This window comes from Gracilinanus agilis, chromosome 5 (genome assembly GCF_016433145.1).
Source record: "Gracilinanus agilis isolate LMUSP501 chromosome 5, AgileGrace, whole genome shotgun sequence".
Classification (NCBI taxonomy): Eukaryota; Metazoa; Chordata; class Mammalia; order Didelphimorphia; family Didelphidae; genus Gracilinanus; species Gracilinanus agilis.
The window spans coordinates 54180182-54205088 of NC_058134.1; the positions used below are offsets into that span (position 1 = coordinate 54180182).

General features: G+C 42.2%; 1 protein-coding gene across 1 annotated transcript; it reads left to right on the top strand.

The window, feature by feature from the left end:
• Nucleotides 1–4647: 4647 nt before the first annotated feature.
• Nucleotides 4648–24416, top strand: SRI (sorcin). Its single transcript, XM_044677486.1, has 8 exons — nucleotides 4648–4756; nucleotides 5224–5307; nucleotides 12351–12420; nucleotides 18876–18919; nucleotides 20194–20341; nucleotides 20870–20983; nucleotides 22406–22464; nucleotides 24035–24416. Exons 1-8 carry the CDS (start codon nucleotides 4703–4705, stop codon nucleotides 24059–24061), a joined length of 600 nt encoding a protein of 199 aa, XP_044533421.1. The 5' UTR covers nucleotides 4648–4702; the 3' UTR covers nucleotides 24062–24416.
• The last annotated feature ends 491 nt before the right edge of the window (nucleotides 24417–24907 follow it).

Here is a 24907-nt window from a genome sequence, read left to right on the forward strand (position 1 = left end):
TGTCTCCTTCTCCCTTCTCACACAGCCTCCACCTAAATTCAGGCTCTCATTCTCCATCACCAAGATTACTGCAGGGGCCCCTATTCAGACTCTCAAGCCTCTTGGCTGGGTGAAGCTTTTAAAATAGCACACGTAAAACACACTGTTTGAAAGATAGAATGGAAAATGTATCACGAAGAGGATGAATGCCCCTTGAGTAATCCATCATCCACCAAAGTGATCTTTCTTTCTTTAAAAAAAACAAAAAATTGAACTCTTTACTTTTTGTCTTAGAACTGATACTGAGTATCAGTTCCAAAATAGAAGAGCAGGAGGGGTTAGGTAACTGGAGTTAAGTGACTTGCCCAGAGTCACAGAATGTATGAGGTCTGATTTGAACACTGGACCTCATACATCTCTAGGCCTGGCGCCTCTATCCACTGAGCCACCTAGCTGCCCCCAAGGTGATATTTCTTAAAGAAACATCTCTGATCATGCCACTCCTCTACATGTTCAACTCCAAGATCCAATATTACTAGATCTTTAACTCATCCCTTTTTAATTTTAATTTTTGTATTAGTTTTAAAATTTACACAGTTATTACTACAGGACAGGTATTTAATTAGTAACTAAACATTCATGTATATATTGGGAGTATAAAATGTTGCAATGGGATATCCTATAAAAAAAATGGAGACCACTGCTTTATCTACTTGGCCTTTAAAAAGCAGACTTTTACACTGAGAAATTTAGTCATTTTTTTTAAACCTTTCATCTTAGAATCAATATTATGTATTGGTTCCAAGGAACAAGAATGGTAAGGGTTAGGCAATGGGGGTTAAGTGACTTGCACAGGATCACACAGCTAGGAATAAATCCAATTTGAACCCAGGACCTCTAGTCTCCAGGCCTGGTTCTCAATCCACTGAGCTAGCTAGCTGCTGCTATCTCCAACATATTTCTAATGTTCATTTCTTAATTATAATTTAACATTTGTTTTAAACTAACATTAATTTAAATTTAAATAATTAAAAAAGTTTTAAAACAACCTACTGCTTTTTTGGTCATAATTTCCAAGGCCAGAAGTAATTCACTTTGTGGAAAATTCTTTCATCTCCTAAGATCAGCAACAATCTAGCAAGGTGGTTCCCAAATTTTTTTGGTCTACTACCCCCTTTCCAGAAAAAATATTACTTAGTGCCCCTGGAAATTAATTTTTAATAAATTTAATAGCAATTAATAAGAAAGATCAATGAACCTGTGGCCATCACCACCTCCCTGGATTGTTGCAGCACCCACCAGGGGGTGGTAGCACCCACTTTGGGAATCACTGGTCTAGCTGGACCCTTACTGGCTGTATGACCCCTGACAAGTCACTTAACCTGTCTACCTCCATTTCCTCATTTGTCAAATGGTGATATAATAGCACCCCATCTTCCTGAGTTTTTGTCAGAATAAAATGAGATATTTATAAAGCACTTTGTAATGCTTAAAAGCATAAATACTATTATTATTGTTGTTAATGTTGGCAAATGATAGCCTTAGAGGATTGGAACTGAAAGCTTAACTCACTTGCCTAGGGTCACCCTGGCAGTATGTGTGGGAATTGAACCCCCTGATTTATTTGCTTGCCCCTTTCCTGTTTAGAATCTGAAAAGTTCTCATGAGAAACACCTAAGCACAGATAAGGCAGGCTTTCTGTCAACACCTACTTAATACCACAGCTGCTCTTTTTTTCTCTAAGTCAAAGCAGTTCCTTTAGTTTCCATTTAGAGTTTCTAGGTTTCTTCTTCCCCTGAAAATTGCAAAATGGATAAGTAAAATGAGTAACAATTTGCCCAACAATCCCACTTTCGGACAAGAGCTCCCCACATGCCTGGCTGGTCTCTATGAGCAAGAACCTGGGTTTCTGTTGAGGGGAAAGATCTAATAGTCACACCCAGAAGGAAGTCACAAAGAATGGAAGGGAAGTTTCTACTGGCACCTGTTCTTACTTCTTTGCTCCAGAGAGACAGGTCAAATATTTCATTGTCAGAACTGTGAAGTAATAACTGTTGAGCTGCTCGGTTAGAATATTGCTTCATTTCCAAGGGAGGGGATGTTCTAGCCTGGTATTAAGTACACGATGCTTCCTTTTAAATGATCTGGAACCTTCAGTGGAAAATAAGCTCCCTCAGGACGCGGATTATCCTACACCTGTCTTTGTATTCCCTGGGACTAAAACATCATAGGCACTTAATAAATACCTGTTGAATTCAATTCATTATATATTATATGTCACCTGCACAGGTCACAAAATACTGCCCATGTAGTCTCCACACTGCAGAGGGGCTCTGACAGAGATAGAAAGATTGTACTTTTGGGTGAGGACAAAGAGACTTTCTTGAAGTTTTGGTTGGAAGGGAGGAAGATGCAAGATTCCTGCTATAGAATATTTCATCTGTAAAATAAAGGTGTTGGCCTTGATGACCTGTACGGTCCCATCCAGCTCTAAATCTATATTAATAAAGCACTTTGTCAACTGTAAAGCATAAATGCTATTATTGTTGTTCTTCGCACTATAGCCTTAGAAGGTGGAGCTGATTTGCTCAGGGTCACACAGTCCGTATATGAGGGATGTGAACCTTAGTCTCTCTGACTGGAAAGTGAACTTAACCACCTCACATTTCTTATAGCAATCTGTCTGCCTCTCTCCTTGGACTTATCACAATCACTCTTCCTTGTGTCCTAGTCATTTGTGCATATATCACAGTATAATTCAACCACTTCACATTTACAAGTAGCCCATTGTGATTAGATGGTAGATTGGGCGATAGAGAATATAAAAAGGTTAGAAAGCCAAGAAAGGACTAGGTAATGAAGAGATTTAAATTTCAAAGGACTTTATATGTGATCCTATTTATTGTGTAAAAAGATGGCATGGGCAGACCTTTGCTTTAGGAAAATCACTTTGGGGGCTGCTAGGTAGCTCAATGGATAGAATCAGGCCTGGAGGTCCTGGGTTCAAATGACACCTCAGATACTTCCTGTGTGACCCTGAGCAAATCACCTAACCCCAACTGCTTAGCCCTTGACACTCTTCTGTCTTAGAATTGATACTAAGACAAAGGTATAAGTTTATTAAAAAACAAACAAATGAAAAACCCAAATGTCTTTCCATTAAACAATTTATGTTCCAACAACTCTCTGTATGTTTTCCTGCTGACCATTTCAGGAAGACAGTGTTTCTGTATGAATTATTCATTTTAACAAACATATATTAAGTCCCTACTATAACCAGGTATGAGACAGCATGGTATTGGGAGTGAGGGGGTGGGAAGGGGAAGCCTTGGAGTTAGGAAGAACTAGTTTTATAGTCATAGAATTACACATCTAAAGATGCCTTTGCATTTGTAAATCCATCCTTAGACAGGTATTTTAACCTTTGAGTGCCTTGGGCTAAAGTAAAAGTAAAGCCTCACTGGTAAAGGTCTTCATTCCTGCAGGGAGATTACCAAAAGGTAAAAAATCTCAAGAGCTGATCTGATCTCACTGTCTGCTATTTCCCTACCCAACAAAGTATAAGGCATTCAGATTATAAAGACAAAGCAGAAATAATGCTAGCCTCCAAGGAGCTCACATTCTCTGGGAGAGCAAGGAAGTAATCCTTGGGCACAAAAAGGGGCATGGGAGGTCTTTGGAGGGCACAGAAGGGGACATGGGTGTGGTCCTTGGGCACAAAAAGGGGCATGGGTGGTCTTTGGAGGGCACAGAGGGGACATGGATGGTCCCTGGGCACAAAGAAGGGCATAGGTGGTCTTTGGAGGGCACAAAAAGGGATATGGGATATGGATTCTGGTCACAGAAAGAGGCATGGGTGGTCTTTGGGCACAGAAAGAGCTATAGGAGGTTTTTGTCGTACATACAGAAGCACCAGGGGGTCCTAAGAGGAGGAGGAGGAGTAGAGGAGGAAACACCTGGGGACAAGCATCCTTTAGGGAAGATGAGGACAACCACGTAGATTTACTCACTTGGCCAGGAGAGTCGGCGCTGGCTGGGCTGCGCGCTTCGGCCCATTCCAGCCCAGGCCGGCCCCACGCGGCGCTGGCCAGTTCGCTGCTCCGGCCAGGTGCCCCCGACCACGCCTTCCCGCAGTGTCTAGCGCTCTGGACCGGTCTTATGGGGCCCCATCCCCCGCACTGCGGCGGCACCGTTTCCTCCGTGCGTGCAGTAGCCCCAGCCTCACACTTGTGTGTGTTAGTGTATGTGTGAGTGTGTGTGTTTTTTTTAAATAACCTTGGGAGAAAGAAACTGGAAAAGGGGGGAAAAAGGATCAGAGAGGTGGGGGGCGGGGGGGACAGGATTCCTCCAGTTGGGAGTGGTGAGAGGTTGGTGGTGCCGGGACGTACTATCTGTTCGAAAAAGGGGAAGTTGAGTGAATTGCGTAGATAAGCGCGGGTCCCAGGATATCTTAATTATGGAGAGGATCGTAGTTATAGGAGAAAAGAAGAGTAATGAGAGTGCCACATGGCTACTGGGATCTCGTGGCAGCTACGGCGATCCAAGGAGCAGGCGATGCTCTCGTCAGCACACCCCCGGAAGAGGTTCTGAGTGGAACATTCCGAGGGCTGGGCCCGGGCATCCCAGCACACTCCTGCTGGGTTGGGGCTGGGGCTGGGGCTGGGGCTAGGGCTGGTGATAGGGTGGCGGCTCCTCGGTTACGGCCACAGTCACGATCACGGTCATGGCGTATCCGGGGCTTCCTGGTGCTGGCGGAGGCGGCTACTTCCAAGGCGGGGTGAGTTCCCGGGCACGGGTCCGAGCCCGCTCCCCCAGCTGCCTGCCCTCCAGGGGAAAGGGTTTGGCTCGTGGCGGAAGTCTCCTTTACCTTCGGGGTGGCCCGGAGCCTAGTGAAAAGGCAACCTCTTCGAGGCCACAAACAACTCCTGACACCAGGGAACCGCAAAGGACCCCGAGTCCGGGCAGCCCCCACCCAGTCCACAAGTTGTTTACTTGGAGGGGAGCTGGTGCTGCGCAGTGGGAGGAGGCGCCCCCTAGTCGTGGGGGCGGAATTCCACAGCCAGCTTTTGGGGGGGACCCGCCTGTGTCTGAGAAAGGGAGCAACTCCCTGTAGGCTTTAAGGCTGAGCTGCCCAGGGCAGATCTGCTGACCTTCCAACTAATTTATGCAAACATAATTAGTTGTCGAACTGCTTTCTAAAGCCCACCTTAGGCTAACAGTACGCTTGTGTTTCATGCTTCACAGTTCGGAGGTGCCCCTGGAGGCCCAGCTTTTCCTGGACAGACTCAGGATCCCTTATACGGCTATTTTGCTGCTGTAGCTGGACAGGTTAGTTTGTCGTTTTTACCTTTTAAAACATGTTGCTAAGTTGTACTTGCTGCACACAGCCCACCCACCCTTCTACCTCAAAAACCCCCAAACAGAAATTGGAACTTCTTTGCAAATGTTCTTTTTAAAAAACTACTTGTCCCTTAATAACTTCACTCCTGCATTGCTTTCACTTTCATTTTAATTTAATTTTCCATTTAGCAAGTATTTATTTTTCTCACCCTCGTTAAAAGAAGAAAAAAGAAAAACAAAATCCTTGTAACCAATATGTATAGGCAAACCCAACAAATTCCCCCAAGGGCCATCTCCAAAAAAATTGTGTATCTTTTCCGTTACTTATTTGTCAGGAGGTAAGGGAACCTGTTTGCTTCCTTATTGGTCTGGTTGTTGCATAATTCTGGAGCCTTTCATGTTATTTTCTCTTCCCTTAGTGCTTGAATCATACTTTTTTTCCTCTTAAAATGCACTTAAAATATTTAAAATATATTCCATGGTGGCTGGGTCACTCAGTGGATTGAGAACCACTCCTAGAATCAGGAGGTCCTGGTTTCAAATCTGCCCTCAAACACTTCCTTAGGCAAGTCACTTAACTCCCATTACTGAAACCAGTACACAGTATTGATTCTAAGACTGGAGGTAAGGGTTTAAAAAAAAAAATGTGTGCTTCTCTATGCCTTCTAAAGACCATCCATATTAAAAGATCGAGAGATCCAAGTGTTTTCCATTCCCAGAAACTGAAAAGAAACATGTTACTCATCATTTATTTTGGCTTAGGTCAAAACTAAGCTCATGACTGTGGTTGGGAACAAAACCTATCCCTTAAGTGTGTTTGAAAGTTTGTCAGCTGTGCAGATGTCTTGAAGATTAGCTCAAAGTTATTTGAAAGGGTAGTGAGTGTGTTGGTTTTTTACTTTTTTATTTTAAAGCCCATACCTTCTTAGTATCCATTCTAAGACAGAGGAGCAGTGAGGCCTGGGCATTTGGGGTAAGTGACTTACTCAGGGTCACTCCACTAGATGTGTCTGAGGCCACATTTGAATCCAGGACCTCCCAGCTCCAGGCCTGACGCTCTCATCCACTGAGCTACCTTGCTGCCCCAGTGAGGGTGTAGTTTAAGAGAAGAAATTGAGGAGCTGCTGAGTAGAGCTCCTACTTGTGGAGCTTGTCCAAGGCTCCATTTTAGTAGTGAGGACTGACATTTGGTAGTGATACAGTAGATTTAGTATGATTTCATCCCCATAGGCCCTCCTCCCCCCAGTGCAGATGCCAGGGCTCTTCCTCCTTGTCTTGCTCTTGACATTAGAGGAGGAAGGAAGCTTTAAAGGTCCTCTCATCCCCATTTGACTCATGAGGCCGGAGGGAAGGGGACTGGGACCTGCTCAAGGCTGCAAGGAGTTAAGTGGATTTAGAATCCAGTATGTCCTGCTGCAGTTCCTGAGGCCTCACTGTGGTGGCACACCACTTCCATTCTAAATGCCTTAGCCTGCTTTTCTCCACTCCTACCCGGGTCATTGGGAAATGGAAAGAGCTGCTTCCTGGACCAGAGGCCATTTGATATTTTAACCCTTCCCTTCTAACTTAGAGTCAATACTTATGTTGGTTCCAAGTCAGAAGAGCAGTAAGGGTGAAGTGATGGGGGTTAAGTGACTTGTCCAGAGTCACACAGTTAGGAAGTGTCTGAGGACAGATCTGAACCCAGGACCTCCCATCTTTAGGCCTGGCTCAATCCTTTGAATCACCCAGCTATACCCCCATTTGGTGTTGTTTTTTTTTCCTATTATATGGGTTATTGAGAGGCCACTATACCAGAGGAGATAGAGCTGTCTCCGTCCATTCAAGGCCCGCCTCTCCCTATGCTGGCTCTGTCACTCTGGGCAGGTCACTTACCTCCAAGTAGCTTCTGGGAGCAGAGATGGGCGTCAGGCTTCCTGGTGTGGTGGGCTCGGATCTGGACCCTGTAATGTCGAACCTCTCTGTCACCAGTCATCTTCCCTAACCTGGAGCTATTCTGTGGTGGGCAGCAGCCTCTGCTCCCTCACCTGGTGCTGATCACTGCAGTGCCCCCTGCTGCCTCCTGCTCTGCAGCCTCTGTCCTGGCCACTTGGACCCTCAGGGAGCGCTCTGTGGGAGGCCCCAACTAGCTGGAGAGAATGATGGCTCCCCATAGAAGGGAGGCAATCTGTGAAGGACGTGACACACCTGTACAAAGCACTTGGTGCACCTCCTTCCTGTGCCTACAGGTACTTATGCCCAGAACAAAGCAAAACATGGCACATTCCTGCTCAGACTGCTGTCAGGGCTGTTGTTTCTAGGGTAAAACACAAATGCTTCAAGTTTGGTATTGATCAGGGAGTCTCTGGGGCTCAGTGGAGGTGGGAGGTCCTAGGTTCAAATGTGGCCTCAGACACGTCCCAGCTGTGTGACCCTGGGCAAGTCACTTAACCCCCATTGCCTATCCCTTATCTCCCTTCTGCTTTAGAACCAATACACAGGATTGCTTCTAAGGTAAGGGTTTAAAAATAAAGTGTCTCCTGTCAACCTGCCTTTCCAGTCCTATTTCACGTGAGTCCTTTGCATCTGACCCTTCTATTCTCATGGTGCTGCCTGTAGTTGCCATCTGTGGCATGCCCAGGGCTGTGGTGTCTCCATGTCTATGTGGAGGTAAGGCCCCAGGACTTGGGGGCACCCTGCCCTCTCCTCTGGAAAAGTTTCTCAGCCTCCATCGGCCCTCCAGAGCCACCACGGGAGAGGCCTGTGAGTCTGACCTGGGGCAGCAGCTACTGTGGCATCCAGAAACACTTGTGTGACCTCAGGCTCCCATGATGGAGGCCCGCCTTCCCCAGCCAGGCCCCAGAGAGCCCTGTGGATCCTTACACCACTCAGCATCTGCCCCCTCAGGCTTGGCATGGTACTCTTATTTCTGGGGGACAGGGAGGGTGACCTCTGATCTCCCAGGAGGAATGGCTGAAGAGCTCTGCACCCTGAGGCTGGAGGGTTTGAGCCCAGCCACGGTCCCAGAGGTGGCCTTCCAGCTATTTCCAAGGTTGTTGGGGGCCCAAGTAGCGACTTAAGAAAGGGACCCCCTGGCCCCCAGAAGGACCTGGGCAGAGGCTGGAAGATCAGTTTGGAGATGGCTTTCAATGAGGGACAAAATGAGCCCTTCATTAACTGCCCGCTGTGTGCTAGGTATAAGAATAATAATAAGAGCCATCCTGTGACCAAAGTTACTATAGAAGGGAGACAGAGTCTGAGGTGTGAGACTCTCTTCTAGCTCTCCCCTCCCGCTGAATATACACTGGGAGACTTCGAGGGGGTATCACCCCTAAACTGGGTGACCTGGATGGTTGTGCCACCCCACAGGAGTTGGGGGCGAGGCTTCCCTATAAGATGAGGTATGGGGGACCCAAATCCAATTCTGAATGAGGGCGGGGTTCATGCAAGCCTCCCCCTGAGGTCAGTCAACTTCATAGCGGGTGGTCTGGTTCCAAGATGGAGGCAGCCAGACCAAACTGTGGTTCCCCTCTCCCTCATAGACTCTCAGGCTCTCTGGAATGTAATCTGACTAATGAATGGCTTTTATTAATCTCAGTTTAGGGATTGGGGAAAGGGGTAAAGGGCAGAGGGATTTTGGGGTGCCCTCTTCTCTATTTCTATGGGGTCCATCACTCGGGTGGGAACCTTTGGGCTTCCTACTCCCAAGCATCTCCCCTCGCCTCTTCTCCTTCAGTTTCTATTTCTATTTCTGTCCTTTTCTATAATTGCAAGTCAAACTGGAAAGGGTCTCTCAGCAAGGTTGGGTAATGGGAGAAGGAGCCCAAGAGATCACTTCCAAAATGGAGTCCCAAAACTTAGCTGACTCCTTGGTTGAAGTCTTGCTGGGTGAGAGGCAATGGGATGCCTTTGACCAGGGAATTGGGGTTTCAGTGTCCAAAGAAAGACCCTCAGGAAGCCCTCAGGCCTGGATCCAAGCTGGGATGTCCTCCTCCTCCCTCTCTCAGTCCTCCACAGGAAGTCCTTCCCTCCTCCGTCCTCTTCTGGAGCCTCTCCCAGAATCCCCTCTGCTCCCAGTTGTCAGTAACTGTCCCCAGCTGTCAGCCTCTCTTCTCTGGCTCTTCTGTCCCATCTCCCTTGCACAAATCCCATCCTTACACAGGCTCTGCACAGACCAGCTCGTTCATTCTCAGCAGCCTAGGAAGGAGGCGCCGTCCTAATCCGCGTTTTTTAGTGAAGAGCAGAGGCGGCCCCAGGGACTCCCCCAAAGCCCCCACAGCTAGTTCATGTTGGAGGCCTGAGGCAGCCCGAGGGCCCTCCACCAGCCCGCTGCCTAAATGAGCTCTGGGACCTCTCGGCCTTCGGCCTCTGTGTTTCCCCCGGTTGTTGGCTGGGACCCACGTACAGAGGGGGTGAGAAATGACTCCTTGTTGGGGTTGGCCCTGTGCGGGTTCAGCCTGCTGATGTGGAGTCAATAAGGGCATGCACTGGCCTGGCCACACGTCGGAGATCAGGCTCTCAGGCCTGCGAACCGGTGCCGTACACTAAAATGGAGGAGCCGCCTGGGTGAAACGTAAGAGAGCGCCCACAAACTAGGCTGCCCAGGGGACGCGATGGAAAGTGGCTCTGCAGGGAGCACCTACTCAATCCACCAGGCTTCGGTATCTGAAACCCCAAGCCGAGGTAAACCTTAAACAGGAGTATTTTTAGACGGCCTGTTACCCGGCCCTGTAAGTCACTCCAGCCTGCTTACCTTTCAGCGGCCTGGCCTTGGCACCCTCCCGCCTCCTCTTCATCTTAACCTTCTCAAACCTGCTAACACGACTGGCCTTTTGTGCATCTGCTTCTCAGACTGGTAGGTGGTTGGGGGGATGGAGGGGGTACATTTAGTTGATGTTTAGGAAGCAGAATGCTGAATGTGCAGCTTTTGCTTATTCTCATCCTACTAGGGATGTAGTATTTTGCAGGTAATTCTAAAGTATTTATGATTTGCCAAATTATAGGAAAAGGAAATTAAGCTGTTCTGCTCAGATGAAGCACTTTGTTTATTGATAATGTTTGGTCTTTTTTTCCCTAAGCAATAGGATGAGAGGTAAAGAGATTTCTAATCATCTGAATAAATAATTTATTTCTAAAACAGGACTTTGGCAGCTTTCCTCAGGAACTACAGTGAGAGTATTAGTGACTGAGCCAGCCATGCACTTATTTTGTGCCTATCTGATATCACTGGGAGAAATCATTAATACTTCTGAGATGTGAGAACAGAATCTTTTATGCATGAAAATGTTAGTGCCAAATCAAATTAAGGAATTTATTGGAAATCATTTGGAGGTAACAGGATCTTGGTTTGGAGCCTGACAGGACCTCAGAGGCCATCTGGTTGAGACTTCTCATTTTCCAGATGAAGAAACTGAGGCCTTGAGAGGGTTAATGACTTGCTGAGCATCAGACAGGCAGTAAAGTTAGAGGCAGGATTTGAACCCAGGAGGTACTAGTAATACTAAAATTCAGATATAAATATTCTTAGGATAGCAATGTTTTTTTTGTTTTGTTTTTGTTTTTAAACCCTTAACTTCTGTGTATTGGCTCCTAGGTGGAAGAATGGTAAGGGTGGGCAATGGGGGTCAAGTGACTTGCCCAGGGTCACACAGCTGGGAAGTGTCTGAGGCCAGATTTGAACCTAGGACCTCCTGTCTCTAGGCCTGGCTCTCAATCCACTGAGCTACCCAGCTGCCCCCTGTCAGAATTACTTTTAATCAGAATGTAGAAACTGCGATTGATTTTTTAGATGTAACACTACAATTAAACAGTTCATTAATTGTTTCCTTCATGTGATACACTCGACATGAAAATCAGCCTCAAATTTAATGGAAGGTTCCTAATGACCTCTTAGTCACCAAATCATACTGTTTGAGATCCAGGAATGACTTTAGGGATCTAGTCCAATTTGCTTGTACACATAGATTTAGAAACCAGAGTCCAGAGAGATTCTGACTTACCTGAGGCAACTGAGCAGCTTAGTAGGAGAGCCAGGACTAGCCTCCAGTTCTTTTAACTCCTTTCATCACCTATTCTTTCTACCACCCCTGCTTCCTCTCTTTTTTTTTTTTTTTTTCTCAAGCCAGTTCTCCTGGGTCTCCCTGTAGCATTCGAGTTCTTAGAAACTTCACTTGGCTTCCTGTCTGTGCTATTTCTTGGGAAACCAGAGTAGGGAGGAAAGTTTGTTCTGATAGGGCTCCCATCTTTTCAGGGGAGTCCCCCCTTTCCACTAGGGATCAGAAGAGACGGAAATGTGATCACCTGTCTGCTATCCATTCCTAGAACATTGGAGAGCCCTGGGTTAGGGACAGGATTGCTCTTCCCCCTCATCACTGGGCTTTGTAGAAATGGAGGGGGTTCCTTTTTTGTGGTTGCAAAGAATTGGAAATTGAGGGGATGTCCATCAGTTAGGGAATGGCTGAAAAAATTGCGGTACATGTTGGTGATGGAATACTGTTGTACTATAAGAAATGATAAGCAAGGTAATTTCAGAAAAAGCTAGAAGATCTGTGGGAACTGATACAGAAAGAAATAAGTAGAACCAGGAGAATATTATACACAGTAACAGCAATATTGTATGATGATCTCAACAATGCTCAGATCTAGGACAGTTCTGAAGGACTTATGAAGGGGAATGCTCTCCACCTCCAGAGGAAAAAACCATTGGAGTCGTCTTTCACATCAATGTATTTGTGGTTTTATTTTAGGGGTTTGATTCTATGTGTGTGTGCTCTTACAACAATAACCAGTAATGGAAGTATGTTTTGTAAGGCAATAAAAATAAAATTTTGTTTAAAAAAAAAAGGAAGAAAAAATGGAAAGAGCTTAAGGAAACCCCCTATTTACCCAGTCTCCTACTATGACATTTCAGTGGCATGGATCATCCTTGGCCCCCTGGTTCGCTTGCTTCCTCTTGTTCAGCAGCATAGGGAACAGAATACCAAAACCGAAACAAAAACAAGAAAGGAAAATGAACTATTGTAATCTTGTCTCCTGTTTGTTTTTTTCAAAAGGATGGGCAAATAGATGCTGATGAGCTGCAGAGATGCCTGACCCAGTCTGGTATTGCTGGAGGATATAAACGTAAGTCAGTAATTAGAGCCCTCTTAATCAATAGGCTGTATTTTAGCTGTTAGGATGTGGAAAACAGTTCAGGGAGCTGAGCCCTTTTGTTCTGGTCAGCTGTGTCAGGAATCTTTAACAGCTCAGCTAAACCCCTGCATATTGCTGACATTTAAAAATCTCATTTGAATCCTTGATTTCCCATAGTTTCCCTCCAGCCCTCCTCCTAGAGCTCTCACTACTGTGCTGGGTGACTCTTGTCTGGTTCAAAGCCATCTGCATGGCTTGAGTTACTCATCTCCAGGTTACAGACATGTAATTGCCAAGCCAGGCATCAGGGAACACTTTCTTTGTGGTGTTGGGTTTGCTCAATAGGTCACTAATGAGTGCGGCAGTCTTAACTTTCAGCTGTTGATGTTTTTAATTTTTTAAATGAAAGTCTTCCTTGCTTTGGGGATTGGGGGGACATGGTCTTTATTAAGCCTTGCTCTTCATGTTCCTATGAAAGAGTCCAGGGTTTGGAATCATAGGACTAAGGTTCAAATTCTACCTCTGTTAACCTAATGACATCAGACAAGTCAACTTGCCTCTCCAGGCTTCAGTTTCCCCATCTGTAAAATGATAGGGTTGGACTAGATAACCACTAAATTCTCTTCTAGGTTTAAATATATGATCCTATGGTCACCCTGTGATCACTCTCAGATGCTTACTAGTTATGTGACCCTGAGCAAGTCACTTAACCTTGTTTGCCTTATCTGGAAAGTAAGCAAGAGAAAAAAATGTACCACTCCAGTACCAAGAAAACCCCAAATGAAGTTACAGAGTCAAATGTGACTGGAAAGACTGAACAACAAACATGATCACCTTTCTCCTAGTGATGATTTTCATATTTAGTTCAGAAAGAACTTTAGCCTCTAATGGATAGATCATTGGACTTGGAATCAGAAAGACCTGCCTCAGATACCTATGCCACCCTAGGCAAGTCATTTAACCCCTTTAGCTTCCTCATCCATAAAATTAGGGAGTTGGGCTCTAGGATTTCTAAGGTTTCATTTCTAAGTCTTTGACCCTAAGCTAGCATTCAGAAGACAGAGATTTCTTTTCTAGACCCATTGTAAAAATTATTTTTAAATCCTAGCAAAAGATTATTCTTTGGTCTAAGTTCTAAGCATTCATCTGCATCCCTGTATATGGGATGTTTTTGGGGGGAGTGAATTTTAGCATTAGATGCAGCAGCCAGGAACTTTCTTTAAACTTTTCTCTTTTTATTGTGACAGATGCATCCTTTGGTGCTTGTATTTTCATCAGTGATTATTTGAGTACCCATTGAATAGATTCAGATCTCAGGCCATATCTAATCACTTCTGTTTCAAACTCATCTTTATAAACTTGAAGGTCCAGTAGACTTATCACCTAGCTGTATAAGGAAAGAAATTGGAGAAAAACCATGTAAACCAAGAAGATAAAGAATCAAGAGCCCTTTCATCTTTATCTCCTCGTTATTGCTACTGTTTTCACTCCCATCTGTCAGTGCACATTTATTAAATACCTACTGTGCACCACCAGGCCCTGGAGAGACACAAACCAGAGCTTACACTTCAGTTTGTGGAGACATGTTTATATATTTATATATATATAGTTTCAGACTTAAATGCATGAAAATAAATACAGGATAGATTATAGGTGGGAGCTTTTTGTTGTTTATTTTTGTTTTGTTTTTGTGAGGAGGGAGCAGTAACAGTCTAGTAGCAGGGGGTTGGGGGAAGATGATGAGTGGTCCTGTGCAGGATATGGCATATGAGCCATATAATTGGAAGGAAATTAGTAATTCTAGGATTAAAGGGAAGAAGGAGTTGATCCCATGCATGGGGACAGATTTGAGGTAGAAGGTCATGCATGAGGAATAGCCAGGCCCATTTGTCCAATCTGGAAAGTGTATGAGGGAGAGTAATCTGAAAGCCTAGAAAAGTTAGGGGGAGTCAGGTCGTAGCAGGCATTCAGTGCCAAGTAGAGTATATTTGTTAGCCCGAGTCCTAGGTAGGTCTTCCCTACCACCCTCCTAGGCAATGAGCCATGATCTGACAGGTCTTTCTGCCTTTGCTTTCTCCCTTTCCCCTGCTCCAGCCTCCTCTGCCCTCTTCTCCCCATCTATCCATAAGGCTGATGTTTTGACCTTTCTCAGGTATAGAGTTGGCCTTTGCCTTTCTTTTGCTCAGAATTCCTTAGCATCCTCTTGTGTGCCTCTGAGTTAAGAGAGTTCAGTCTCATTCCAAGGCCTTCCACAATCTGTTCAGACTCTTCCCCCCTCCTCTGCTCTCTTGCCAGAATGAACTATACTCCCCAAAAAGACTCTGTGCTTCTTTTCTTCCCTACATTTACCCCAACTGTTCTCTATGCCTGAAATAATATTGCTTTTGATTTTTCACCCATCCTTAAAGCTGACTCAAGTGCTGTCTCCTTCATGAAAGCTTCCCTGATTCATTTTATGCCCTTGGACCTTCGGATAACACTGTCTGGCACCTCTCTGTGTGCTTACTTTGTAAGTTATCTGTAGATGTGTCTTTTCTTCCTGTGGTGCTGTAAGCTTCCAGACGTCAGGAACTAGGTCTTTTCAAATCGCCCACAATTGATGAGCTCTGCATATGGCTTAGGAAGCATTTGTTGAATTGTACTGGATATTTAGGGACTTATACAGATATGTCTCTAGTCCCTTGTTGAGTGAGTATCAGAGCTGGAACTAAAACCTCAGATTTCTGGTTTTCTGTGATTCCTTTATTTCTTAAATTGGGTCTTTATTAACTACTAACTCTTAGTTACCATGAGATATATGTGAATTATTTAACCTTCAAGTTTTCTCCTATCCTGAATTCTCATCTTCCTTTTTTACCTTGTCTTGTATCACTTGTAGCTGAATTATTTGGACTGATTTCTTAGATTACTTGTAAGACAATTTTTGCCATACACAGTATTTTTTCTTGAGAGTCAAATGGGACTTCACTTGCCCAGTAATTCATGGGAGTAAACTTGTTCCTAAGGTTAGATATTTTCAAATCCATCGTATCCCTTTTCTTCCTCTTTGAACTCAGGATCTAGTCTGCTTTCTACCCCAGGGTTATATTTTCAGGCTTAGAAAAGCCCTGCTTCAAAAACCTTGATCAAGAGTCAGGAAATCTGGGCTCATATCCCTGATCAGGTCTGTCATCATGGGCAAATAGCTTAACTTTTTTTTTTTTTTTTTTTTTTTTTAACCCTTGTACTTCGGTGTATTATCTCATAGGTGGAAGATTGGTAAGGGTGGGCAATGGGGGTCAAGTGACTTGCCCAGGGTCACACAGCTTGGAAGTGGCTGAGGCCGGGTTTGAACCTAGGACCTTCTGTCTCTAGGCCTGACTCTCACTCCACTGAGCTACCCAGCTGCCCCTAAATAGCTTAACTTTTCAGAGTATGAGTTCCTTCATCTATAATAAAATGCTAAAAATACTTACAGTACCCTCCAGTTCTCAGGAAAGCATTTTGTAAAATCTTAAAAGCAATTTATGGATGTGGATTGTGAAAGGGGCTAGCCAGGGTATTTGATGGTTTGAGGCCTGATAGTGTAAACTCTGTTTGGCTTAAAAAGCAGGATGAATTGAGAGCCAGGCCTAGAGACAGGAGATCCTAGGTTCAAATCTGGTCTCAGAAACTTCCCAGCTGGGTGACCCTGGGCAAGTCCCTTAACTCCCATTGCCTAGCCCTTACAGTTCTTCTGCCTTGGAACCAATACACAGTATTAATTCTAAGACAGAAGGTAAGGATTAAAAAAAAAGAGATGAAGCAGGTTGAAGCCTGTAGAACAACTCTTTAAAGACATTGTGTGCTCCTTTGTCCTTATCTGTGAATCAGATGAGTACTTGAAGCAACAGAATTGGACTGGGGAAAGCCTCCTGATTGGCTCATTCACAGAGATTTTTTTTTCAAAAAATAGAAACCTATTTTCTACCAAGAATATTTATTTTGTTGTTATTTTATAATTTCTGCTATTTGATAAAGGGTAGGAATCTATTTTAAATATTATTGAATAGTCAGGGCATGTGCAACTCTAGTTGTCTACAAGACTTGTAGCTGCCCTTGAATAATTTTCAGGGCCATTTACATTTTGACCATCTCACAGAATTCTCATTAGCTCTGTCCTAATCTGTCCTTTTGCTCTCAGCCCTGGCCATTATATATTTCAGATTCTGTGTGACATAGAGGTTCCTGTGCATGGATTGAGAGGCAGTTCCTTTTTAAATTCCATTTAAGCCACAGTTTACCTTGGTCTAGGCATCTCTGCTGGCCCCAGGAGCCTGTACTCATATACTCATTGGCCTGAATAAGCTGAGTTCCCATTTCTTCCACTCGTCGGACAGCCTCCTTCTCCCCCTCCAGAGCACTGACGTGCTTCTAGTAGTGGCTTAAAGGCAAAGATGGGATCTCACTCTCGTGCCCTGTCCAGTCTCTGAATGAAACCATCCAGATCCAAAAAGCAAGGAAAACTTCCATTCACCAATGCTGTAACCTCTCCTTGCTCTGTGCCATCCCCTGGAAATATGTGGCAAGGCCCTCTGAGTGGAGGCCGCAGCAGTATAGAGCCCAGTGTAGAACCCAAGTCCTGGTATTTCAGCAGGAAAGGCTTTGGTGTCCCAGACCTTATTGACACTAATGCGGCGTGTGTCCAGCAAGTCTTGTTAGCTCACTCGCTGGTCCTTAATGTAACAGACTGGATTTAAGGGAAGAAAATCAGGCAAGGCTTGCACCTCCGAGGTGGAATTCAGAACAAGCCCAGGAAGAATCTTGAGGAAATGACTATTGGGGAGGGGCCAGAGTGAAGAGGGGAATTCTGTGGAAGATATCCCAGATGCCACACTACTCACTGAACCTTGGATGGATCAGAGAGGGAGGTGGGTGCGGTGTTCCTGTGAGAACCTGGTGCTCCTGAACCCCCAAAATAGAGGATTTCCTCGAGTATCACAACTGCTATCTGAGAAGAGATAAACATAGCAGTTGCTCCATTTGGCCAAAGAGCTGGACTCCAAGGGGGAGTGGGCTCTGAGGGCCCTTCTGAATCTGCTTTATCTACAACCCTGTTATTCCACAGTTTAGTTAATTAGCTTATGGGTTAAGAGTTACTGGGACTTGAGACAGTTACTGGATAAGAGCTACAGAAGAATTCCAGTACTGCTCACCTCAGAGAAAAAACTCATTTTGATAGAGAAGCTGATCCTTTACCCTCTATCCTGGAATCCCCACAATCCTTCCCTTAATCCTTGAATTCCTCTAACCTCAAATAAAATCCCTGTTTAGTTACTTTAGTCAGAGTTTGGAATAGTGGCTTGGGAGTGAGTGGTGTGTTGGGTGGCTGAAGGGTGGAAAAGAACATTTTACTCCAGCTTGGAGGGAAAACCCATGGCGGGGGGGGGGGGACTGGGGAGGTTTTAGCTTACATCAGTGGCTCTGGGTACTGGACAAAATCTATTTAGGTCTCAAATGATTCCTAACACATTCTTTTATCATCTCAGTAGCCCTTCCATTTTGGGGAGCCCCCTCACAAATAGCACTCCCAAAAGTCTTCCCAGTAGGAGGGGAGAGTGAGTAGCTTTGGCCCACATATTCCAGTCAGGTGGGGGTCACCAAAGCACACCCCAACTATCTGATAACCCCCCTCATACAATAATATATCTTAACTGAAAGAGGAATTGGGGAGGAGATTTCAGCCAAGGCACCCCCTGACAGTCTGGCACTGAGAGAGAGGAAACAAAATAAGAAATTCCATAGCAGAATGGTGCCTTGTAATAATCTGCCATCCTTTAGCTTGAGGCTGAGGGCTCTGTCTGCCATACAACATATGGGACATCAGAGTACCCAGAGCATGATTAATGTTAGAGTGATGACCCTGAGTTAATTATGCCAGTATCTTTAGTTTTTTAATAAAAAAGCAGCATGGCAAAATGGTTAGAACATTGGGCTTCAAGTCAGGTAGAGCTAGGTTCAAATCTAGCCCCTGGGCATGTCAGTCACTTCAACTCTTTGTGCTTCAGATGCCTGCCTGGGGCTTGGCTACCAAGTCAGCTTGCATTGCAGAGAGAATTCTCATACCTGGAGTTTCCTACACCAAGTCACAGATCATTCCTCTTCAATTTATTTGTATGTATTCTTTAGGTGTTCAGGAAGTGCATAATACATTTTTTTAAATTAACACTTTTGTCTCTTGAGGGGCAGCCAGAGAAGTGGGGAGTGGGCTATTCCACTTATCTACAAAATCTACATAAAGGAAAAAATTTCCCCCCAAGGATGCTGAAAAAATGATGCATCACTATATTGTTAGAAATTAACTAGTTCTCACATTCTTGATATGCCTTGCAATTGCTTAGATGCTTAATAAATGTGTCAATAATTTGATTATACCCAGTGTAATTGGAATTCGTGTAATGAAGAATATACTCTTTTTGCTTTGACAGCTTTCAACCTGGAGACTTGCAGGCTTATGGTCTCAATGTTGGATGTATCCTTTTAAAGCTGACATTAGCATTACAATTGTGGCACAGTAATATTTCCCCAGACTAATGTACACGCTTATCCCAAAGTTAATGTTTGGTACTAAACAAAACTAATCACTCTTTTATTGAAGTAAACTACTGTAAAATGTCAAGATATAATTTTGAGAGAATAAAGGAAGTTTAGTAAGCAGAAATTAGCCTTTTTTTAATGAAGGAAAAAAATATCCAAAAAAAAATCTAATGTGTCATTCAGAGTTGCCAATGAAGTATCATTTTTCTTGAGGATGCAAAAGCTAAGATGTTTTGAACTGTGATAATACTAGGTTGTATTTTTGGTCATTTGAGGTAAAAAAGACAAACAGCCACATTTTTTGCTGTAGTGGTGACTATACATCTGCTTATTCTTGTATTGAGGAAACTTGACATCCTCAGCATAGTGTAAGATAAACCAGAGAAACAGGTAAAGACTGACAGTCACCACCTACCTGGGTGCAGTGTTAGGGACAGCACATACAGGAGAATCCTGTCAGAGGTCAGGGGGCAAGGCTCAGTGGTCATCAGAGTTCAGAGGAAGCCTAGATGATGCCATGCTTCATTTAGACCTTTTGAAAATCACTAACAAAGTTTCACACGAGGCAATTTAAAAAGTTGTTATTGAATACAACTATTTTGTCACAATTGGGGATGTAACTCTTGGCAGGCAACATTTCCCATGGTTTATAAAAGTTGGGAACAGTATACCATATTACACTAAATGCATTATCTCGAAGATTGATTCTTCAGGTACAAATTTAGTCAAGGGCCTTGTGGGAATGGTCTCATGTAGGAACAACCCATCTCCTCCAAGTCCCACTTAAGCACTCATGGGGCAGACTGCCCTGGCCTATTAAAATCCAATTTGAGTTGAGTTGTTCCTTGAGATGGCTTACACCTCACTTTGGGTAGTAGCCTAGGGAATTAGAGACTTAGGTCAATATTATTTATGAGTCATTTATCCAGTACATTTTTGTGGGTGCATTTCTATTAGTAAGACTAATTTTTGTGCCTTGCTGATAAAATGAGTCATAATTTTATGGTCAAACTTCATATACAAGAGGATATGATTTATAAAAAACTGGAAGTAATACAAAATTTTGCATAGCATAAATAAACTTTATAAGCCATAGCTATAGGTTAGCATGGGATTCTCCTCCCACCCAGGGAATGATGATATTTCCCTTGGTTCTTTTTGACTTTTATATTGGAAGTAAACCAGTCATATTCCTTAATTTTGATTCAGAGGGACATGTCTGGTACCATGGGTTTTAGTGAATTTAAGGAACTTTGGGCTGTATTGAATGGCTGGAGACAACATTTCATAAGCTTTGACAGTGACCGAAGTGGGACAGTGGATCCCCAAGAATTGCAGAAAGCCCTGGGAACCATGGGTAAGTGGTCACCATGAGACTATTTTCTACTTTCTAGACCAAAAAAATGTTTCTTCCTGGATTTTCTAGAAATTAATATGATGTTAGCGATTGGAACAGGTTCTGGTTCACAGAATTTATTTGAAATGCTTGCAATCCATTCACCATGAAGAGGTTAGGAGACTCTTTAAAATATCTATTTTACTAATTTTTCTATTATTATGTAGCTTGTTTTCCCATATCCTTCCTCTTCCTCCATACAAAGATTAAGCCTTCATATACAATTTAGTAAATCATATCCCTTGTAACAAAAGAGAGCTATCCTTTACTTAAAAATCTTTTTTAAAAGAAGAGGAAGAAAAGCAGCAAAACTGATTAAACCATCAAAAAAAAAAAATCTGATAATGCCCATGGACCCTCGTTCCCTACATATCAGTAAAGGAGTAGTGGAATATGTCTCTTCATATGCCTAATCCTCATATTCCTAACAGACTTTCAACTATTGTTATTTGATCATTTTTTTTCTCCCTTCTTTTTTCTTCCATTTAGGATTTAGATTGAGTCCCCAAGCAGTGACTTCAATTGCAAAACGATACAGCACCAATGGAAAGATAACCTTCGATGACTATATTGCTTGTTGTGTAAAACTTAGAGCTCTCACTGGTAAGTTCTAGAAAATGATAAAAATAATTAATAATATTGTCATGTAATCATAATAGAGAGAATCCTGTAGCAAACTTAATTTTTGTGATACTGCGCTTCCCAAATAGGACTAGGCATTTTTCTAACTCGAATGCCTATTGAACAATGCTATTAAAAATAGGCAGAGGTAACACTGCAGTGTATGTGTTACGCTGCAGACCTTTTATTGGCCTGCTTGGGTTTGTTCTTCCTGTGATGGCACAGTAAATCTTTTGGCAGATTGCTAATTTTAACTAAATTTTATTGCCCCCAAGATAGATAAAATAAATTTCTACTCCATGCTGATTTTGTTTGATCACAGGAGAACTCCAATGATTTGTTCCTGAATACAAACTAACTGGATCCCTTTGGAAAGAATTAAAACATTTCTCCACTATTTCCAGGTTTTTTTGAAAGGAAGCTACTTTGATTTTTCATTTATTCTCTTTGTTCCTTTTGCCTTTTGTTCCACATACCTAAATTTTCCACTGTGGTATATATCTTATCTCCTCTAATTCCATGACTCCCATTACCTTACAGTTGGGAGGACAAATTTCATTCATCCACAGACAGTTCTTGAGCACCTGTGACATTTGAAATGAATTTTAGAGTTATTTGAAAGCCACTGTCTTAGTGATAGTAGAAGTCTCTGGTGCATTTACTTACTGCCAAATTAATGTATCAGACTTTAGGTAGTCAAAAGTTGAAAACTCATGCCTTCATAAATTAGTAAGTTATCTTAATCATTGTAACTTATTGTGGAGAGAGTGGGGGGCTTGGAGAAAACCTGGATTCTCATCTTACCTGAGACAGTAGCTGTGTGACGCCAAGCAAAGTATTTCCTCTTCTGTAAAATGGGGATAATAATAGCATCTATGTCCCAAGCTGGTTGTGAGGATAAAATGAAAAATTTGTATAGTGCTTTGCAAACCTTAAAGCACAATATAAATGTTAGCAATTATTTTAAAAAGAAGTTTGTAGTTATTCATCTATTTAATGCCATGTAAGCCATATGTTAAGTATACTCAGTTTCTTTGGAAGTTTTTTGGAGGCTAATTATACAACATGATTTAAGCTTTAAATCAGGCTTGAGGCCAAATTTGAAAATAATAGAAATTTTAGAAAAATTCCAAAATAATTGTTTCATTTTAATATGAATTTCAATTGTTTATAGTATTGATGGTCTCTAATACTTTGACCCAAATCTTTATGAAAGATCTGTCCTGAATTCATCCTTTCTATGATAGATTTTACTGTCTTGTTTCTTTTGAAATAACCTAATTTTTTGGCCATAACTTACTAAATTTAACCCTATAGTATTTGGATTCTTCTGAGAATCCAAAAAATCATTTAAATATCATAAAGAAATATTGCCCATTTAATTTCTCTGTTGTTTTTTTTTAGATAGTTTTCGAAGAAGGGATACCGCTCAACAAGGGGTTGTGAATTTCCCATATGATGATGTAAGTGTCAGTAAACAGCTTGAGGTTTTGATTGGAGGATAAGGAAGCCTGTTTGGGTTGAACTTTAGGGAGATCCTCTTAGCCACCTTTTCTTTTGAGCAAAGGGTAGCTAGCCCCTTGCTTAAAAGCTGCTGATATTTTGTTCTAGTTTCTAATGAATGGATCCTCCTGTGGTGTGTTCTTTCTGCATTTGTATGTTCTTTTTTCTTTATAAATCCACCCTAAAAATTTACACTAAAATCAAGGGTGGCCTCTGCACAGTTTGAAATATGTTGCCAAACTTCCCCCGAGTTGAAAATAGTGGTCTGCCATTGGTCAGTTTATTGTTTTTCTAAATGTGAAATTTGTGGTCTTTTGAAAGCTGTGCAAAGTCCCAGAAATAGTCAAAAGAATGTCTTTGAAGAGGATCCGACCAAAGAAAGCAAATTAATTCCATTTTCATTTCTTTTGGATGCTATTTGAAATTGTTTCTAATGATTTTTCTCTTCAGTGAGCAGCTGGCTTCTCATTCACCACAGTAGTAGTAAATTGCTTGTTTCAAGTATATGAAATTTTGTTGACTTTTTTTCCTCTGGAATAAGATATTAATTTTTACAGAACACAATGAATTAAATGAAGTATCTTGCATAATTATTGTGAAAGAGTTAAATTCCAGCCTTAACAAGTGTAAGAGAATGTTATCTTTGAATTCTTTTCCTTAACTATTTTTTGGAAGACAGAAATGCTCTTTCTAATAAATCCTAGTATTTATAGCACAATTCCCTGCATTATGACATCTAAATACTGTTTTATTTTGTGCTGAAATACCCATTAAATACTGATAATATTGGGATGTATATTGGATTCATTATTTCCCAAAATAGATATTTTAAGTTTTTCAGGAGCCCCAAATCACTGAGAATGGTAGAATTTAACTTTTTTTTCCCATATAGAAACTGAAAAAAAAATTTTTTTCTATGTAGAAACCACAAAAAAGAATGTTTTTAAGTTGAGAGACTTCCAACATCTATTACATGGGCTTCTTCTGCCAGTGCGTAAATAACTATTCTTTCTGGATGAATGTATTTTTTTTTCAGAATATGGTAATGGGAAAAAATATGATTTAAGAACTAAAAGTGCTAGAAGATTTTAGCAAGTTTTTTCCAAGAAACAGGTTCAAGAGTTATGCTCACGATTGGGGATTTGCCTACACTGATGTCTTACTACATAGTTTTGTCAAACCAAATATATTAAAGGCAAATTTAAAAACTGTAGTGATAGTGTTTAAAGATAAAGATCTTGCCTTGTTCTTGTCTTAGAAGACATTGCATGGACTGATTGACAATATAAATATAAAATCTGATGATCTTGGTGTATATAGTAGTACAGAATTTCCATAGTCCTAAGTAATACCCAATAGCAGTAGTCTTAAGTAGTTATAAATATATTGATTGAAAGAAGGCATGCTGTGACATTCATTCCTGTTGCTTGAGTTGTCTTTAAAGGAGAATCCCATGAAATTGTGAAGAATTGAATGTGTAAATAATTATTCCTGAGCACATTGTAACACTGAATTTTTTTCACCCCACAGTTCATACAGTGTGTGATGAGTGTCTAAATAAAAAGAAGATGCTGGGCACGACCAACATTCCTGTTTGCATTTTGCTTTGTGTTTGTTTCTCTGTCATCTGTATTGTGTGTAACTTAACATTGGCACATTCTCAAAGATTCATTTTGTAAAGGTTTTTTTTGCTTTATATACAGCTATGGTTTTTGTTTTTAGATTTGTTTATTAAAAAATAACTTTAATAACTTAACATCAAGTATAACACATCATGCCTTGAGTTTGGGCATTCCCATGAGCCATTGTTAATCATGCTTTATTTTCTTGCTAAGCCACTATTATGTAAATTTAAGATGTTTGAGCCATACTATGTATTTTCCATCATGATCTACTAAAACCTTTTATTGAATGTGTGGTGGTTGTCTTTCCTTTCATATAGAAGCTTATCATTTATGTGACAGTAAGAATTAAACAAGCCTTTTTTGAACTCATACCCATTACTTGTGCAAAAAGAAAAAAGAATGGCCATTCAAATCAATGTTGGCTTTCCCTTTTAGACATATTTGAAAACATTACTTGATATTAACACTGAATTTTGACCCTGGGCTTTTTTTGAGATCAGGCCTTTAGGTCCAAACTCAAGCCTGAACTCCCAAAATTTCTCAGTTGAAATTTACAAGTCTTCTACTTTCTGAATCTCTTCACACACTTTATATGGCACCATAATTACCATAATGACAATAAACTGAAGAGGAGAAAAACTTGGAGCTTGGGGAGGCAGGAACAACCTGGCACCCACCTGTCTGCAGGTTCTTAAGCCCTCCCAGCCACAGCCTCTGAAGACTCACAAAAGAAAGTTCTTGCCACCAAAGTCTCACTCTGACTAATGGCTTTAACATC

Bases quoted from the DNA above. Each gene is read 5' to 3' on its own strand.
- SRI (XM_044677486.1), top strand. From the start codon at position 4,703: ATGGCGTATCCGGGGCTTCCTGGTGCTGGCGGAGGCGGCTACTTCCAA. The intron at 12,421-18,875 runs GTAAGTCAGTAA...TTGCTTTGACAG, and splicing joins TATTGCTGGAGGATATAAAC to CTTTCAACCTGGAGACTTGC. The intron at 22,465-24,034 runs GTAAGTGTCAGT...TTCACCCCACAG, and splicing joins TGAATTTCCCATATGATGAT to TTCATACAGTGTGTGATGAG.